Here is a 21,238-nt window from a genome sequence, read left to right on the forward strand (position 1 = left end):
GGCTAGAATCTATTATTCCAGCCCAGGCACAATATAGATTTTGGCAACTAGATGGCAGCAGTGTATATGCAAAGTTTTAGACGACTGATCCAATATAACCAGTGCATATCTGTTAAATGTATCAAGACTGCCCAAAATGTGCCTAATTGGTTTATTAATACATTTAAATTCATAATTGTGCACTCTCCTCAAACAATAGCATGGTATTATTTCACTGTAATAGCTACTGTAAATTGGGGGATAACGCGGGGGATACCGATTCCATAGAGGTGAACTTATCTTGCCCTGTGCCTCAGTTTACCACAAACCAGGGGTAAGTTTTGCCAAGCTGTTTTCAAAACTAAATGGTCACATGAATTTGGATTATTTCCAGGGATACACAACATCCTGAAATATGTAGATTTCTTTGCTGGAAAGAATACTATATTTCCCTTGACGGAGTGATGCTGTAAGCAAAGACTGGCTCAACTTACCCCCCTCTTTCCTACAGTATTCCCTAATAAACAAACAGCAATGGACTATCCCAAACATCTGACAGGTCTGCTGATCTGGGCAAAACAAAGATAGTGGTGGTAGGCATGTTGGCAATGATTTACAGGAAATGCAATCCAGCTCACCGTAACCACAACTGCAGTTTATTATCTGAGAGATAACGCACAGGAAAACCCAGTGAAACAAGCTAATTGGCCTTCTGAGCAGCCAGCTAGGGAAGGGGTTTAGGGATTGAAATGACACAATCCCACAAATGACTTTCTCTTACCCAAATAACATTTATTCATGATAAAAAAAAATGAAACCCTTTTTGATTTTAACACAAGGAATTCAAAGACGAGGGGACAATCCATAAACTCTTGTATCTTCACTTGCAGTATCGATCTGCTTTCATCTTGGCTCTCCTGTGGACAAAAAAAAAGTCACAAGTGGTTATTTTTAGTCCTTACATCACCACTATCCACCAGACAATGTAAATAGCTATCATGTGACAAGTCAACAGTCATTTGGACCAGTTCCAGAGTGATTTTCTTGGAAAGGAAATTTGAATGTGTTGATCATTAAAACCAGTTTGTGTGTTGTTGTTTCGTTTGGGGCAGCTACAGCCACTGAAATAAAATGTCATTCATATATTGATGTCAATGGGAGACTGAATGAAAATGAGTTTAGGATTTGCCTCTTTATGAAGATGTTCTCCCACCTGTCTAACAGCTCTTCGTGGAACTTCCCGTCTTTCCGGGCCATCTTCAGTGTGGTGCTGTCCTCCTCGTTCACCCTCAGCCGCCTGTCCTGGAAACTCTGGAACTTCTTTCTGTAATATCAGAAATCCGTGTTCAGTGAGACTTATTGCACACGCAGTTATCATACAAAGTCTCATGATAAGACACAGAAGGACCAGTCACACCACTATCAAACACAAAGAATAGCATCAGTGAACAAAAATCAAATAAAATGTTATTGGTCGCGTACAGATGTAATCGCAAGTGTAGTGAAATGCTTATGTTCCTAGCTCCAACAGTACAGTAATACATAACGATACAAAACACACTCAAATCCCCCAAATAAAAGAATTTAGAAATATTAGAACGAGCAATGTCAGAGAATATAAACAACATTGCACTCTCTGGGGCATAAACCAGACTACCATTATCAATGACAAATGTGTATATAGTGACTTACGAGTGTAAGTACCGTGCTATTTCCATTGAAGTAAACAGTCCTGAAAGTAGATACATACAGAGTGCAACAGGGCCGCAAACAAACGCATAGAATTTTACAAGGCGCGCTAACGACATTTAGGCCCTCTAGCCGTGGTTACAGTCTGTCATTGGTTTATGATTCACGGGCAGTGCTCGGTTCATGCAACACGCTCGGGGATGCTAAGCACTACATCATGATGACGGGCTCAAGAGCAGCCATTATCGTCACGTCAACATGATGAGTCCATCTCCCCCGTGTTTTCCTCCAAAATAAAATAAAAACGATGGAGAGAGGGGGGAAGATAAAAATAAAAAAAACGGAAAACGAAGTTGAAAGGGGAAGAGGAGAAACGGAACACAATGACAGCCTTGTTCACGCTTAGCCCTCAGAACTTAATGGGCCGCCGCAGGCCGTAAAAGCGGCAGCGGCGTTCCGTTCTCGTTTCCATCCCCGCAGCTTTGGCCCTTCAATCAGCCTTTTAAGGGAGTGGGATTGATGAAGTGGCGCCCCTATGCTTCCCCCACCTTCTCCTCGCGCATCTGGGCCTGTGATTTAGTTGTCAAAATCTTGCCGGAGCGGAAGGTTGTCAGGTGAAAACTGGAGGGAAATCACTGTCTGTCTACGGAAGGTCACAGTGTTCAACCCCTCCACCTTCCTGGCTGTCTTTCCTACATAAAATACTTCACCCACCACTATGAGAACTAGTAGGTGAAGTTTAAAGGAAAATTCCACCCCAAAATGTTTTGCATGTCAAAAATACATAAACTCAGCAACAACAAAAAAATACCTTCCCTTTTTCAGTACCCTGTCTTTCAAAGATAATTTGTAATCCAAATGACTTCAAAGAGTTTCATTGTAAAGGGTTTAAACACTGTTTCCTATGCTTTTTCAATGAACCATAAACAATTAATGAACATGCACCTGTGGAACTTCATTAACTTCTTGGTGACAGGGGGGCAGTATTGAGTAGCTTGGATGAATAAGGTGCGCAGAGTAAACTGCCTGCTACTCTGTCCCAGATGCTAATATATGCATATTATTAGTAGTATTGGATAGAAGAAAACACTGAAGTTTCTAAAACTGTTTGAATGATGTCTGTGATAACATAACTCATATGGCAGGCAAAAACCTGAGAAAGATCCAATCAGGAAGTGGTGAGCTCTCGTTCCGTTGTTTTTCTACAGACAATGGAATTCTCCGGTTGGAAGATTTTTAATTTTTTTTTATTTTACCCCCTTTTTCTCCCCAATTTCGTGTTAGCCAATCTTGTCCAATCTACTATCTTGTCTCATCGCTACAAATCTCATACGGGCTCGGGAGAGACGAAGGTTGAAAGTCATGCGTCCTCCGATACACAACCCAACCAAGCCGCACTGCTTCTTAATACAGCGTGCATCCAACCCGGAAGCCAGCCGCACCAATGTGTCGGAGGAAACACCGTGCACCTGGAAACCTTGGTTAGCGTGCACTGCGCCCGGCCCGCCACAGGAGTCGCTGGTGCGCGATGAGACAAGGATATCCCTACCGGCCAAACCCTCCCTAACCCGGACAACGCTATGCCAATTGTGCGTCGCCCCACGGACCTCCCGGTTGCAGCCTGTTACGACAGAGCCTGGGCGCGAACCCAGAGTCTCTGGTGGCACAGCTGGCGCTGCAGTACAGCGCCCTTCACCACTGCGCCACCCAGGAGGCGTACATTATTGAAGATTTATGATAAAAACATCCTAAAGATTGAGTCTATACTTTGTTTGACTAGTTTCTACAAAAAATAACATTTTGAACCTTACGTCCGACGTTCGGCTGGAACTGAACGCGCGTTTGGATTTGTTTACCAAATGCCCTAACAAAAGAAGCTATTTGGACATAAATTATGAACTTTATCGAACAAATCAAACATTTATTGCGGAACTGGGAGTGCATTCTGATGAAGATCATCAAAGGTAAGTGAATATTTATAATGCTATTTCTGACTACACAATATGGCAGATATATTTTTGGCTGCTTTGTTGTCTGAATGCTGTACTCAGATTATTGCATGGTTTGCTTTTTCCATAACGTTTTTTTTAATTTTTAAATCTGACACAGCGGTTGCATTAAGGAGAAGTATATCTCTAATTCCATGTATAACACTTGTTGTATTTTCATCAACATTTCTGATGAGTATTTCTGTAAATTGATGTGGCTCTCTGCACAATCACCACATGTTTTAGAACTACTGAACGTAACACGCCAATGTAAAATTAGATTTTTTAATATAAATATGCACTTTAGCGAACAAAACATTAATGTATTCTGTAACATGAAGTCCTATGAGTTTCTTCTGATGAAGATCAAAGGTTTGTGATTTAATTTGCTTTATTTGTGCTTTTTGTGACTCCTCTCTTTGGCTGGAAAAATGGCTGTGTTTTTCTGTGACTTGGTGCTGACCTAACAATCGTTTGTGGTCCTTTCGCTGTAAAGCCTTTTTGAAATCAGACACCGTGGCTGGATTAACGAGAATTCTATCTTTAAAATGGTGTAAAATACTTGTATGCTTGAGGAATTTTAAATTATGAGATTTTTGTTGTTTTGAATTTGGCACCCTGCACTTTCACTGGCTGTTGGCGAGGTGGCTAACGTCCCACATATCCCAGAGAGGTTAAGAAACTAACAGCTTACAGATGGTGGGCAATTAAGGTCACAGAAATGAAAACGTAGGACACTATAAAGAGGCCTTTCTACGGACCCTGAAAAACACCAAAAGAAAGATGCCCAGGGTCCCTGCTCATCTGTGTGAATGTGCCTTAGGCATGCTGCAAGGATGCATGAGTACTGCAGATGTGGCCAGGGCAATAAATTGCAATGTTCATACTGTGAGAGGCCTAAGACAGCGCTACAGGGAGACAGGACGGACAGCTGATCGTCCTCGCAGTGGCAGACCACTGTGAACAACACATGCACAGGACTAGTACATCCAAACATCACACCTGCGGGACAGGTACAGGATGGCAACAACAACTACCTGGGTTACACCAGGAACACACAATCCCTCCATCAGTGCTCAGACTGTCCGCAATAGGCTGAGAGAGGCTGGACTGAGGGCTTGTAGGCATGTTGTAAGGCAGGTCCTCACCGGCAACAATGTCGCCTATGGGCACAAATCGACTCTCGCCGGACCAGACAGGACTGGCAAAAAGTGCTCTTCACTGACGAGTTGCAGTTTTGTCTCACCAGGGGCGATGGTCGGATTCACGTTTATCGTCGAAGGAATGAGCGTTACACCGAGGCCTGTACTCTGGAGCGGGATCAATTTGGAGGTGGAGGGTCCGTCATGGTCTGGGGTGGTGTGTCACAGCATCATCGGACTGAGCTTGTTGTCATTGCAGGAAATCTCAACGCTGTGCATTACAGGGAAGACATCCTCCTCACTCATGTGGTACCCTTCCTGCAGGCTCATCCTGACATGACCCTCCAGCATACAGACATACTGCCTGTTCTGTGAGTGATTTCCTGCAAGACAGGAATGCCAGCGTTCTGCCATGGCCAGCGTAGAGCCCGGATCTCAATCCCATTGAGCACGTCTGGGACCTGTTGGATCGGAGGGTGAGGGCTAGGGCCATTCCCCCCAGAAATGTCAGGGAACTTGCAGGTTCCTTGGTGAAAGATTGGGGTAACATCTCACAGCAAGAACTGGCAAATCTGGTGCAGTCCATGAGGAAGAGATGCACTGCAGTACTTAATGCAGCTGGTGGCCACACCAGATACTGACTGTTACTTTTGACCTCCCCCAACCCCCTTTGTTCAGGAACACATTATTCAATTTCTGTTCGTCACATGTCTGTGGAACTTGTTCAGTTTATGTCTCAGTTGTTGAATCTTATGTTCATACAGATATTTACACATGTTAAGTTTGCTGAAAATGAAGTTTATATGCAGCCAGAATCTTGTAGTTTGCATCATATGATGCAAAATGAATCACACCGGCTGTATTTCTGATTTTGAAAGTTACATATCTTAAATCTGATAAGATTTTGGGACTATATTAACAATAGACGAATGAAACAAATACCAAAATATAGTTTTTGGGTGGAGTTTTCCTTTAACTATGATGCATGCATTACTGAACTGGTATATGGTATAATTTCAGTACTGCACTGTAATTTAGGTTACAGTTCAGTGTTGATCCCTGTTGGGCATATCTGACAAAGGTCTGTCTTCAAGTTTTTCATAAATGCATAAAACATTGTTTGTCATGATATAGGGCAGGCCATTGCATTTCCTATACCTTTACCATGAATTAAGTTCATTTGGACAAGACCAGCCGTACAACAGGGGTTACAACCTCTCTAGACTAGAGGGCATGGAATCACCACCTTGTATGATTACCGCTGCAAATGTTGCTGCCACTGTGACATAGGTAGACAGACGGTACATACACGTAGTTGAGCTCGCAGTTCTTCACGTTGCCCCTGTCCTCGTCGGCAATGTCGTCGTTCCGCTTGACCTCCCTCTCCGCGCATGACCGGATCTGTTCATCACCATTTAGAGAGGCATAAGGAGAGAGGGGGAAAACACAAAACAGTTGCACGTTGAATAGCAATATCCTGGCTCCCCCCTAATGTTCAGAGACATTTTGTTTTTTCATTCAGTCACCAACTTCAGACTCCCCGATGGTGATGTAATTTCTATATTATAGATGGGGGGGATTATGGAGTGACCTTGTGAAATATATACATCACCTTAACCATCTCGTCTTCCCCTGCCAACTTGCTCTTGGCCTCAATGTCCCCACTTTCACTGTAGGAGATGAAACAGCTATTTGCTGCCATGAGAGCCATTTTGCCCTTGGAAAAAAAATGGAAGACAAAACAGAAATGAAGAGATTAGTTGACAGATGAGTTTCACCTCATGCTGATACACCATTTGCGAGGTAAAAGCTCAATTATATGCAGAGAGCGTCAAGCTTTCTCTCCGATACGCATCAACAAAGCAACAAGCTGTGAGGAAAACAAGCTTTATCTATACCTAGGGTTACTATGCAACAAATTCTATATGATATGGCATTATATCACAGTCTTTATATGCATTGACTTTGATGGTTTTTTTGACTGGCAGTTGCTTCACTCACTTCCTGGAAAACAGGTTCCCACTGTTCCCGGGAGCCGATGGCGTCGGAACGCCCCACCACGACCCCCTCCGAGGTGATCCCTAGATACTTCCCATAGCCAGACTTCAGGGCTACCCTGGGGGGGGGGGGACACAGGAGAACAAAATTCATTCCTGGATAATGGCAAATTGATTTGAGTGTCTAACAACTTTTCCAAAGTCTATTCAAAGATCATTTGAACAACAGAAGCGAAGCTCCTTTATAACGTTGTAATTAAAATCCAATTTTGTATTTACAAAATTGTATAACTGAAGAGACTGTAAGTGTTCTTCCAAAGTCTATTATAACTCACCAGGATACATTCCATTCAGATTTGGGGGGAGAGGAAGTCAACATAAAATGTGCGTAGGTGATATTTACTCCTTTCATACGCACCTAGAGTCTGACAACTTGATGGCAGTGAACTGCTCCGGGGGGTCTGGCCCTTCGTCGTCTGCAAATATCAAAGAGTCACAAATCACTTTTTGATATTCTAAAATCAGAGCATTCTCTCTTTATCATCCCAGAGGAACCTTCGTTTTGGTTTAATGAGGATTAAAAACAAGATGACTCTTTACTATCACTTCAAACATTTGGGAGCTTGGCTCTGCCGACTTAACATTCAGAGTGTCGAGACGTGTACGATTAGCATTTCTCACGTTCTCTCGCCAGGTTCGTGATCCTGAGAAAGAAAAACGAAAATCTGTCGCAGTGGTGCCAATAAAATGCATTTTGATCACGGTGTGTCATTCTGAAAACAGACAATTTGCATAATTTCCTCAAGCAGCGGGTCTACCCTTGAGACGTACTGAGGTAGAGCCTTCATGTTTTAATAATGCTTCATGGTCATTTATAAACACACAACCTCGGGCTCCTACACGACGTTGCTGTTGGGTGCTATTGATCACCTACACCCACCCTAATCTCGGAAACCCAGACCTCAAATCTTGCGTAATTCCATCATATGCTCGATTAGGTTCTGGGGTGAGATGTATGAGAACAGATACTATAAGACTAGAGAAGTCTCCAACCCCTTAAACGGAAACTCTCAGCTAAAGGCTCCATCCACCCTTTCAGAAATTGTTCCACCTGTAATCAGTTCTTGAAATTCCCCGCCCCAACTTAAGCACCGTCGTCACACAATCCTGATCTGGCCAAATAACCAGCGACGGAAAACCAAAGCACAGGGACTACTGTTGCTCGTTAGTCATCGTAGTCCATCCACACGAGATTAAACCCACCCTGACCGATGTAAAATTATAGGCAATCCTTATCCTGAGTTCCAAAACTCTTCTCAGGCTTTGTAGGCTCGGCCCTAATTTGTGTTCTCTGTCACCTGGAGCTGCATGGCAAATTGTCCAGGAACAAAGGACAATTCTCAAGGACAAGTCAGCCCTTCTCCCTCTAAGGGGCCAAAATGTACATCTGTTACAGTATCCAGAGGACTGACAATAAAATGAGTGATAGATACCAAACATAGATATTAAAGCATTATTCTATCTGAAACCTGTTCACTGAGGATAACTCTGATGCTAACTATATGGATGTATCTTGTATAAGGTGAACTCCTGTATCCAAAAAGGTTTTATGGTCCTCTGTCTTATTAACATTGGTCTCACACAAGCCTTTAAAAAGAAAAATGTGACACTGTGGAGATTGGGCATGGGAGTGTGGTATTCTTGGTAACTTGGTATCGTTTGATTGGTTAACGGTGGTTGGTTTTTGGGTTGAAAGGTTACACCTTCAGATGTTATAAATGGAATGAAATGCCTTTGTTCTCCCTCTTATCCTGTATCCAGTCCATGGAGGAAGGTTGTATGATCAATTCTCATTTCCTAGACTTCTAGGCCCAACGTTGTTCATGCGTTGTCCTGTAAGTTAACCTTAGGATCTATATGCTTGGAATATTGCCTAATGCTTGCTTGTATATATTCATTATCTTTATGGAGTCAGAAATGTGATGTATAATATAATGAATATTTACATGTCAAATATTACTGCCCAATATAGCTTCATGTCCTAGTGTCCTTTCTCATCAGTGATGGATAAAAGTTCTGGATGGATTTCTACCCTATTGCTTTGACCTATCATGTTTTTCTCTAAATATAACCTTTATTTATTTAACTAGGCAAGTCAGTTAAGAACAAATTCTTATTTACAATGACGGCCTACTCCGGCCAAACCTGGACAACGCTGGGCCAATTGTGCACCGCCCGATGGCACTCCCAATCACCGCCGGATGTGATACAGCCTGGATTTGAACCAGGTACTATATTGACGCCTCTTGCACTGAGACGCAGTGCCTTAGACCGCTGAGCCACTTGAGAGCCCTGACAGATCAGTGGCACTGATGAAAGGAAGCTAGGTAATCATACAGAGAAACACTCCGTAAGGATGTGACCATCACAGGTTCTCACAACATTAGGGAAGTTAAAGAGGGGAAAGTCTGTCAATTTCAAGGACAGATTGATGCATATTGGGAAACCACACCGCTGTGTGCAATCATTTGGGCATTGGATTAGCAAATAAAATCCCTAGGCTCACATACCTCCATGTTTCTCAGACCACAATAGACAGGTTATAGTCTAATCATATTTCATCCCCTAAAGCAGGCATACAGCTCCCTGTGACCCTTGAGTTCACTCAGAGGGCATTCACAACGTCTCCTGAATCCAGTGACTAAGCACCTCTAGGGCTTTTCTCAGCTTGAGAGGGCTAAACTATTCTAGATGGGTTTCCTTACTGAAAATCCCATAAAAGTGCAGAAACATCATCTCTCTCTCTCTCCCTGTAACTCTATTTCTCTTTCATCTCATTTAAAATGTGCCTGCCTCCCGAGTTAGAGCCTCACCAAGGGAATAGGAATGGTTGATGTTTTTATCTCCTGGCGCATTTTCCCCTCTTCAATAAAAAAAACGTGAGCTGAATCTCAGGTCTGCATTTCTGTCTTCAGAGGGTGGATAGGGGGTTTTATTGAACATTTCTTAAACATGTCTCGCCTTAGGGCAGAGAATCTTTGCCTGGAAACTCCCATTTAGTCTAGCTTGGCTAGTTAGGTTAGGTGCTCCACCCCCAAGTCAAGTCCTTTTGCCTGAGGCTCAGGGTCTGGTGTAATGGGGCTCTGGCCTGCTAGTCAGTGGGGCAAACTGTGGGGAGATGAAGCATGTCATCTGTGAGCCTTTGATTCAAAGATGTGATTCCAGCACACGTTGGCAATGTCCCTCTAACTTGTCATGCACGCCAACTTGGAACGGTAAACATACTATCGAAATGAAATGGTTAGTGCTGATCTTTCCTGTTCATTTTAGATTTTAGATGACTGTTTTCACCTTAGCCTACCATGTGGGTCCGGGTGTTCGCAACAGATGCCATCTATCGTGGACCCCAGACGCAATTCCATTTGGTGGTATGAAAACACGTGACCAATTTAAAAGTTGCGCTGCAAAACTATCCATTTCAGAGGCAAGGAATCACAATGACATTAGTTCAATGATACTCATGTGGATCTTTGCCTGTTACCTTGTTGCATTCTAACCCACCACAGAGCTGTGCAATACATTTCCTCCATGTAAATGATTTCATTGTCTGCAAGTGGATGGGCACCATAAATCGTAGCTAGCACCGGATTCATATTGATGATATCCAATAACATGCTTGAGAGGACAAAGAAATGGATTAATGCCTGGTGTGTGTGTGTGTGTGTGTGTGTGTGTGTGTGTGGAGGAGCAATTCCAGCTTCCTCTCTAAACCATTACCCGGCAAGCTGTGCAGAAATGAATGTCCTAATAGCTTCTGGAACAACATAGTAGTTCAGTTCTCCCTTTCATTTTACATGTCCACTCTCTCAGAGTGTGATTTCAAATTGATTTAGAACGAAAACGCCACTAAATCTTATACCGTTTAGGACAAAATTGGTTTTGATTTTCAAAACGCTTGGTACTTCACGCAGGCAGCCATCGAATGCGGCGGTCTTCGAAAAATCAAAAAAATGGAGGAAACAATTAGGGAGTTCCCCCCCCTTATTCTCCACAAATTAATGACACTAAAAATTGCCTGCCGCTTTGCCAGGCTATCCACGCTAATGGAACGCAATGTCCATTACAGCTCTTAAGGTTTGCTCTCTTCGTATTAGAATAGAATGGAACATGAGAGAACTAGGATCTTCCTCCATTCTCTTATGGGATTCACTCATTCCTGACCATTTCCAGCTCCATTTACTCTGCCTATAATGCCGGATTACAGAATCCGTTGCAGACAAAAAAAAAAAGTATTTTAAAAATGTATTTTTTTCTCCCCAATTTCGTGATATCCAATTGGTAGTCAGAGTCTTGTCCCATTGCTGCAACTCCCGTAAGGACCACACTGCTTCTTGACAAACTGCTCGCTTAACCTGGAAGCCAACCGCACCAATGTGTAGGAGGAAACACCGTACAGCTGGCGACCAAAGTCAACGTGCATGCGACCAGCCGCCACAGGACATCCCTGTCGGCCAAACACTCCCCTAACCCAGATGACACTGGGCCAATTGTGCGCTGCCTCATGGGTCTCCTGGTCACGGCCGGCTGCGACACAGCCCGGGATCGAACCTGGATCTGTAGTGACGCCTCTAGCACTGCCTTCGACCGCTGCGCCACTCGAGAGGCCCTGATGCAGACAATGTAAGTAAATACAAGCGACATGCTGGGCTGGCTTGCATTTAAAAAATGACTTGATAAGAGGGAACAATCAACAGGACCACTTCAGATTTTTTTCTCTCTAATCTTGTTAGTTTGAATTGCAAGGCTTAACAAAGTGAAATCATTTAAGAATTTACAGTAATTTTAGAGTGACTTATCCTGACAACTTGAGTGACGTTGCCATCTAAAATGGTTGAAACGCCTTGACTTAAGCCATTTAAGTTCAAACAATGTGTGCTCAAGCTACCAGTTGAGAGACCAAACCTTACTATAACCATAATGTATGATGATTATAGGCAAATCAAGTTCCAATTGAAACTACGCTCCAATTAGTTTTTCTGAGGCACGAAGATGCCTTTAGTTTAGTGGGCCAACCTGTTTTGAGTTGTGCAGACCACCCAAGTTGGAGATGCACCAATGATACCAACCAGGGTAAGTCACTTGAATCACAGTTGATTTCAGCAGCTGAGTTCCTAGGGATTCTACAGTAACGAGGGGATTAAGAAGTGTTTCGGCGTTAGCTTGCACAACTACCCTCTCAAAGATCCTGCGACATCTGGCTGACATTTAACTGTGTCCATGGTTACTGGCCTGGTTCCACAGCTACACCAGCGGAAGAAGGTAAAGGATGCCGGCGAATTTAGCCCCACGGTCAGAAGCCACTTCCGGTGAGCCACAAGAGGGCGTGGTCTCACCACATCCGTTTCTCCTTCACATGTCCACCTGAAAAGTTGTCTTCAGTGACACTGGGTATGCTGATGATGTGGGGCTGTCCCAAGCCATATACCACTAACCAGCATCCAGGAGGACACTTCCATGGGCTTGGAGGCAAAGCAGCTGGATGAGTTGGCTACATCCAACATGCTCCTGACCGGGAAAAAGTCTATGGAAATCAGGACATGCTTTTAGAGAGACCCTCCACAACCTGTACCACTCATCCCAGGAGGACAGGAAGCACCAGTGGAAACAACAACCAAGTATCTTGATTTTCATCTAGACTCTAACCTCAGTGGTGACACACACGTGGAGCAGTCAGTGAGGGGAGGCCTCAAAACACCTGCACTTTTTGACTGTTCTTGACAGAAATGGCCTACCCACTGAAGATCTGGTCACAGTCTATACTACCCTGGTGAGGACTGGTCTGGAACATGGTGGAGTGCCGTTAGTGGGATGCAACAAAAAGCAGCAGGCCCAACTGGACAGGGTGCAGAGGAGAGCCCTGAGGATCATCTCCAGAAGTGGAGCAGTCCAACCACAGCTCCAGTCACTGCAGAGCAGGCTGCAGTGCACCTGGCAAGGTACATGCACACTCAAACACACATCTGCTCCATCTAATAAAGGGATGTGAGTGCACCACCAGGCTCAGAGAAACAGACTGTCCTCTATTACTGCCCGCATTATACATTTAAAAAACACCACACTACCCACTGCTGTCAGACTGTACAATAACATGGAACCCAAACCAGCTGCGCGCGTGCACAAATGTATTTTGTCCCCCCACACCAAACGCATCACGACACACAGGTTAAAATATCAAAACATTTATGGAAATTTAGCTAGCTAGCTTGCACTTGCTAGCTAATCTGTCCTATTTAGCTAGCTTGCTGTTGCTAGCTAATTTGTCCGGGGATATAAACATTTAGTTGTTATTTTACCTGAAATGCACAAGGTCCTCATCTCCGACAATTAATCCACACATAAAACGGTCAACCGAATCGTTTCTAGTCATCTCTCCTCCTATTAGGCTTTTTATTCTCTGGACATTATATTGCGATTGGCAAGTTTCATAAATTAGGTGTATTACCACCACTGACCTCGTTCGTCTTTCAGTCACCCACGTAGATATAAATAATGAGGAGATGGCACGTGGGCACCTGCTTCTATAAACCAATGAGGAGATGGGAGAGGCAGGACTTGCAGCGCGATCTGCATCACAAATAGAACTGACTTCTACTTTAGCCCTCGTTGGACGCTCGTTGGATCGCCCGAGCAGTGTGGATGCAATAATTGAATAATATACATTTCTAAATTTATTTTGCAACGCACGCGATGCGAGCGGTGTAGTCAGCCTGTAATTCTAGCTCTTACATATTTTCAAAGTAGACCTACTCTCTTTTTTTAAATTCAGTTTTCCACCATCAAAAGAAAATGTCCAGGAATACACTACATATACAAAAGTATATGGACAACCCTTCAAATTTGTGGATTCTGCTATTTCAGCCACACCCGTTGCTTACAGGTGTATATGAAGAAATAAAAGTGAGCACACAGCCAAGCAATCTCCATAAACAAACAATGGCCTTACTGAAGAGCTCAGTGATTTATTTCTGCCTTGCTAGAGCTGCCCCAGTCAACTGTAAGTACTGTTATTGTGAAGTGGAAACATCTAGGAGCAGCCGCAAAGTGGTAGGCCACACAGGCTCACAGAACGGGACCGCCAAATGCTGAAGTGCGTAGTAGAGGTCGACCGATTATGATTTTCAATGCCGATACCGATTATTGGAGGACCAAAAAAAAGCTGATACCGATATTTGTAATATACATTTGTAATAATGACAATTACAACAATACGGAATGAACACTTATTTGAACTTAATATAATAAATACATAAACATTGATTCCGTCTCAAATAAATAATGAAACATGTTAAATTTGGTTTAAATAATGCAAAAACACAGTGTTGGAGAAGAAAGTAAAAGTGCAATATGTGCCATGTAAAAAAGCTAACGTTTAAGCACCTTGCTCAGAACATCCTTTTAACATGAGTTTTCAATGTTCTCAGTTAAGAAGTTTTGTAGGTTGTAGTAATTATAGGACTATTTATCTCTATACCATTTGTATTTCATATACCTTTGACTATTGGACATTTTTATAGGCACTATCGTATTTCCAGCCTAATATCGGGAGTTGATAGGCTTGAAGTCATAAAACATCGCTGTATTCAAGCAAGCTGTTTGAAAGAATGCTTACGAGCCTGCTGCTGCCTACCACCGCTCAGTTAAACTGCTCTATCAAATATCAAATCATAGACTTAATTATAATATAATAAACACAAAAATACGAGCCTTAGATCACTAATATGGTCAAATCAGGAAACTATAATTTTGAGAACAAAACGTTTATTCTTTCAGTGAAATACAGAACCGTTACGTATTTTATAAAACGGGTGGCATCCATAAGTCTAAATATTTGTTACATTGCACAACCTTCAATGTTTTGTAATAATTATTTACAATTCTGGCAAATTAATTACGGCCTTTCTTAGGAAGAAATGGTCTTCACACAGTTCGCAACGAGCCAGGCGGCCCAAACTGCTGCATATACCCTGACTGCTTGCACAGAACGCAAGAGAAGTGACACCCTTTTCCTAGTTAATATTGCCTGCAAACACGAATTTCTTTTAACTAAATATGCAGGTTTAAAAAATGTATAATTGTGTATTGATTTGAAAAAAAGGCATTGATGTTTATGGTTAGGTACATTGGTGTAACGACAGTGCTTTTTTCGCGAATGCGCTTATTAAACTGGGATATGCTTAACACCCCGGCAGTCCTACAATCTAAGCTAGATGCCCTCAATCTCACTCAAATCATCAAGGAACCCACCAGGTACAACCCTAACTCTGTAAACAAGGGCACCCTCATAGACGTCATCCTGACCAACTGGCCCTCCAAATATACCTCCGCTGTCTTCAACCAGGATCTCAGCGATCACTGCCTCATCGCCTGTATCCGCCACGGAGCCGCAGTCAAACGACCACCCCTCATCACTGTCAAACGCTCCCTAAAACACTTCTGTGAGCAGGCCTTTCTAATCGACCTGGCCCGTGTATCCTGGAAGGACATTGACCTCATGCCGTCAGTTGAGGATGCCTGGTCATTCTTTAAAAGTAACTTCCTCACCATTTTAGATAAGCATGCTCCGTTCAAAAAATGCAGAACCAAGAACAGATACAGCCCTTGGTTCACTCCAGACCTGACTGCCCTCGACCAGCACAAAAACATCCTGTGGCGGACTGCAATAGCATCGAATAGCCCCCGTGATATGCAACTGTTCAGGGAAGTCAGGAACCAATACACGCAGTCAGTCAGGAAAGCTAAGGCCAGCTTCTTCAGGCAGAAGTTTGCATCCTGTAGCTCCAACTCCAAAAGTTCTGGGACACTGTGAAGTCCATGGAGAACAAGAGCACCTCCTCCCAGCTGCCCACTGCACTGAGGCTAGGAAACACGGTCTCCACCGATAAATCCATGATTATCGAAAACTTCAATAAGCACTTCTCAACGGCTGGCCATGCCTTCCGCCTGGCTACTCCAACCTCGGCCAACAGCTCCGCCCCCCGTAGTTCCTCACCCAAGCCTCTCCAGGTTCTCCTTTACCCAAATCCAGATAGCAGATGTTCTGAAAGAGCTGCAAAACCTGGACCCGTACAAATCAGCTGGGCTTGACAATCTGGACCCGCTATTTCTGAAACTATCTGCCGCCATTGTCGCAACCCCTATTACCAGCCTGTTCAACCTCTCTTTCATATCGTCTGAGATCCCCAAGGATTGGAAAGCTGCCGCAGTCATCCCCCTCTTCAAAGGGGAGACACCCTGGACCCAAACTGCTATAGACCTATATCCATCCTGCCCTGCCTATCTAAGGTCTTCGAAAGCCAAGTCAACAAACAGGTCACTGACCATCTCGAATCCCACCGTACCTTCTCCGCTGTGCAATCTGGTTTCCGAGCCGGTCACGGGTGCACCTCAGCCACACTCAAGGTACTAAATGATATCATAACCGCCATCGATAAAAGACAGTACTGTGCAGCCGTCTTCATCGACCTCGCCAAGGCTTTCGACTCTGTCAATCACCAAATTCTTATCGGCAGACTCAACAGCCTCGGTTTTTCAGATGACTGCCTTGCCTGGTTCACCAATTACTTTGCAGACAGAGTTCAGTGTGTCAAATCAGAGGGCATGCTGTCCGGTCCTCTGGCAGTCTCTATGGGGGTGCCACAGGGTTCAATTCTCGGGCCGACTCTTTCCTCTGTATATATCAATGATGTTGCTCTTGCTGCGGGCGATTCCCTGATCCACCTCTACGCAGACGACACCATTCTATATACTTTCGGCCCGTCATTGGACACTGTGCTATCAAACCTCCAAACGAGCTTCAATGCCATACAGCACTCCTTCCGTGGCCTCCAACTGCTCTTAAACGCGAGTAAAACCAAATGCATGCTTTTCAACCGATCGCTGCCTGCACCCGCATGCCCGACTAGCATCACCACCCTGGATGGTTCCAACCTTGAATATGTGGACATCTATAAGTACCTAGGTGTCTGGCTAGACTGCAAACTCTCCTTCCAGACTCACATCAAACATCTCCAATCAAAAATCAAATCCAGAGTCGGCTTTCTATTCCGCAACAAAGCCTCCTTCACTCACGCTGCCAAGCTTACCCTAGTAAAACTGACTATCCTACCGATCCTCGACTTCGGCGATGTCATCTACAAAATGGCTTCCAACACTCTACTCAGCAAACTGGATGCAGTCTATCACAGTGCCATCCGTTTTGTCACTAAAGCACCTTATACCACCCACCACTGCGACTTGTATGCTCTAGTCGGCTGGCCCTCACTACATATTCGTCGCCAGACCCACTGGCTCCAGGTCATCTACAAGTCCATGCTAGGTAAAGCTCCGCCTTATCTCAGTTCACTGGTCACGATGGCAACACCCATCCGTAGCACGCGCTCCAGCAGGTGTATCTCACTGATCATCCCTAAAGCCAACACCTAATTTGGCCGCCTTTCGTTCCAGTACTCTGCTGCCTGTGACTGGAACGAATTGCAAAAATCGCTGAAGTTGGAGACTTTTATCTCCCTCTCCAACTTCAAACATCAGTTATCCGAGCAGCTAACCGATCGCTGCAGCTGTACATAGTCTATAGGTAAATAGCTCACCCTTTTTCACCTACCTCATTCCCATACTGTTTTTATACAGTTTTTATTTATTTACTTTTCTGCTCTTTTGCACACCAATATCTCTACCTGTACATGCCCATCTGATCATTTATCACTCCAGTGTTAATCTGCAAAATTGTATTATTCGCCTACCTCCTCATGCCTTTTGCACACATTGTATATAGACTGCCCATTTTTTTCTACTGTGTTATTGACTTGCTAATTGTTTACTCCCTGTGTAACTCTGTGTTGTCTGTTCACACTTCTATGCTTTATCTTGGCCAGGTCGCAGTTGCAAATGAGAACTTGTTCTCAACTAGCCTACCTGGTTAAATAAAGGTGAAAAAATAAAAAATAAATAAAAAAAAATCATCACCCATTTGGCGAAGTAGCCTGTGATTTGATGACAAATTAACGGGCACCGCATTGATTATTTACAACGCAGAACAAGCTAGTTAAACTAGTAATATCATCAACCATGTGTAGTTAACTAGTGATTATGTTAATATTGATTGTTTTTATAAGATACGTTTAATGCTAGCTAGCAACTTACCTTGACTCATTGCTGAACTCGCGTAACAGGTGGTCAGCCTGCCACACAGTCTCCCCGTGGAGTGCAATGGAATCGGCCATAATCTGCATCCAAAAATGCTGATTACCGATTGTTATGAAAACTTGAAATCGTCCCTAATTAAATCAGTCGACCTCTAGTACGTAGCGCGTAAAAACCGTCAGTCCTAATAAAATGGGGTTCCATGGCCGAGCAGCCATGCGCAATGCAAAGAGTTGGCTGGAGTGGTGCCATTGGAAACACGTTCGCTCTGTTTGGCAGATGCCAGGAGAATGCTACCTGCCCCAATGCATAGTGCCAACTGTAAAGTTTGGTGGAGGAAGAATAATGATCTGGGGCTGTTATTCATGGTTCGGGCTAGGCCCCTTGTACCAGTGAAGGGAAATATTAATGCTACAGCATTGACATGCTAGACAATTCTGTGCTTCCAACTTTGTGGCAACAGTTTGGGGAAGGCAGTTTCCTGTTTCAGCATGACAATGCCCCCATGCACAAACCGAGGTCCATGCAGAAATGGTTTGTCGAGATCGGTGTGGAAGAACTTGACTGGCCTGCACAGAGAGCCCTGACCTCAACCCCATCTAATATCTTTGCGAGCCAGGCCTAATCGCCCAACATCAGTGCCTGACCTCACTAATGCTCTTGCGGCATTAGTCCCCGCAGCAATGTTTCAACGTCTAGTGGAAAGCCTTCTCAGAAGAGTGGAGGCTGTTATAGCAGCAAAGAGGGGCACCAACTCCATATTAATGCCCGTGACTTTGGAATGAGATGTTCGACAAGCAGGTGTCCACATACTTGTGCTCATGTAGTGTATGTATCCAAGTGTTCTGCAGTATGTTTATGCCATGTATTATGTATCCAAGTGAATGTTTTCTTTTGCTATTTTCTATGCAATTTTTTTTATGATGTAAATTCTGCATTTCTGTGATGAATAATGTCAAACTAAAGGCTACTCAGTGTTCATGTCTTGTGATGAGTAACCCTACCCCAAAGATTTGTGTTCACTTTCTGAGCACTTCTACAATGGGCAAATAGGTATGGAAAGTTTAGTTCAAATCAAACGGGGTGCTGTCAAAAAGTGAGTGAATTCAAAAGGATTTACCCATAGGTCTTGAATTGTGCAGACATCTACTATTTGACACCCGTGGTTTGCAATCTCTCCAACTCTTTGTGTTTCATAAGTCTCAAACAGTAATCTATCTGTATGTAAACAAATCAAAAGTTCCACTACGTTAAACCTCCCTCACTGCTCCCTGGTAACAGGTGGAGCAGGAGAGTGAGAGCTGTAACAGGGACTCGACCCCTAACTCAAGCGGTGCAGAGGTGAAAGCCTAACGGACTGTACCACAAAAGCCTCTGGGTTGAGGCAGTACAACGCTTCCATACACCACTTAGCATAACATTTTAGGATCACACACACACACACACACACACACCACAAAATGAACCCTGTCGACAGTGGTGTATCAAAAAGCAAAATGACTCTCAAAACACTCCCCCCTTTCCAATCAAGTAGCATAACAACCTAGTATGGCACACAGCAAATTGTGTGCATCATCATCATGCATTAATGACAAAACACATGACACCCTACTCCCTATATTATTGTGCAATACGTTTGGCCAGAGCTCTCCGTGGCTCTAATGAGATGTGGTGCACTATAAAGGAAATAGTGGGTAGATTTAGCTGAAGACACACTCCTTTCTTACCTTGATGTGGTGCACCAACTGTGAACAGACCAGTATCCAGGGCATGGATGTAGGAATTAGTCTGCATCTCTATCGCAACCGTTCCTGAAATCTCCCCAAAGCCACTAATACACCACCATCCACCTAGAAAGCAGAAATAAAACATAGTTGTTTGCTACTTTGTGGAATATCATAATAACCATTTTTCAATTTAGCTACATATCTAGCTAGCTGCAGATTGACCAGCAAACAACATTACCAACAATATCCGGTTTATCTTGCGCATCATCTCTTTTTCTCTTCTTATCCTTGTGCTTCTTCTTCTTTCTACAAGACAATTGTGGATCAACATTAGCAAGGTCAAATTAGAAATCGGGGGGGGGGGAGAAAATAGCAAAGAGTTAGCTAGCTAACATTAGCCAGTAGCTAACTGTTCATGACTGGTCAGTCAATGAATGATAGCTAGCTAGATAGCATTATTAGCCAGCTTGATTCGCCATATTCTACACAAACAAATATTGAATTCGATGTTGAGAAATAAACGCACCCATTGTTCAGTCCTTTCAAAACAAGTTTTGTTGTTTTCACTTTTGAATATTCAGCCATATCTTCAGATTATGGTAAACTAGCTAACAACATACACAAACGAAAACAACATGGGAGTATGGTGCCCGTCGAGGTAAGAACGAATATCACTTATTAACAAACGAGCGACATCTATTGTTTGGAGAATATATTACATTGTATGTGTTCGGAAAAATACATTGAATGTGTTCAGATTCGGAATAATGCCTAGTTTGTTTTTCTTTTGTGCTATTTAAAAGTTGGTGTGTAACTAATTATGTGTTACTAGGTGTGACAGAGTGTCGCACATTATATATATATTTTCACTGTTTGTCTACATAACCTGGTTCAAACATTCATGACATTACCCTGAAGAAGGTACAGTGATGCCAAAACGTTTGTGGTTTACCCAATAAATTACTGGAAGCTTATATAGTGTGACTTTCTTTACTCGCTGTTGGTCAGCAGTCAGCACCTCTACTAACTTTTTAGACTAGGTGTGCCAGAGACAATCACACACGTGCTCTTAAACTTGCACATGCACACACTCAAAATATCATCCCAACTCACACAGACACATGCATGCCGTAGTCAAGGGGCAGCTTAAGTGCCCAGTCTCACATAGAGTGGGTCTCTGTAAACTACCTGAGTCCAGGCCAAGGCTGGCAGTGTGAGTGTGAGGGAGATTGACTGTCTGTCTCCTGGCTCAGAGGGGTACTGGAGTTTGGCTTTTCTCTTAATAGACTGTGTGTCTGCTGTCCCTGACCAGCAAATTACTGTAAATTACTTCCCAGACGTTGGTTCTGTTTTTTCATTCACCAAGACTCCCGGAGGGGCTGAAAGAGAGCATGAACACAGACCAATGCACACACACAAATGTATTCCACTTCAACGAACACGCATATGTGTGCTGCTCAACATCACACAATGTGCCAGAAGAGTTATTCACTGACACCACCGACTGCTAGCAGGTA

At 43.5% G+C, this 21,238-nt stretch overlaps 1 protein-coding gene across 1 annotated transcript; it reads right to left on the reverse strand.

The window, feature by feature from the left end:
- Positions 1-750: 750 nt before the first annotated feature.
- Positions 751-20,414, reverse strand: LOC118362953 (protein FRG1). The gene is made up of 9 exons (XM_035743706.2): positions 20,248-20,414; positions 19,960-20,027; positions 19,722-19,844; positions 7,214-7,271; positions 6,800-6,914; positions 6,411-6,515; positions 6,108-6,199; positions 1,193-1,303; positions 751-896 (listed from the first exon to the last, which is right to left on the reverse strand). The coding sequence occupies exons 1-9, from the start codon at positions 20,304-20,306 to the stop codon at positions 860-862; spliced, it is 768 nt and encodes a 255-aa protein (XP_035599599.1). The 5' UTR covers positions 20,307-20,414; the 3' UTR covers positions 751-859.
- Positions 20,415-21,238: the final 824 nt, after the last annotated feature.

The sequence above is a fragment of the Oncorhynchus keta genome, chromosome 29 (assembly GCF_023373465.1).
Source record: "Oncorhynchus keta strain PuntledgeMale-10-30-2019 chromosome 29, Oket_V2, whole genome shotgun sequence".
In the NCBI taxonomy this organism is placed as follows: Eukaryota; Metazoa; Chordata; class Actinopteri; order Salmoniformes; family Salmonidae; genus Oncorhynchus; species Oncorhynchus keta.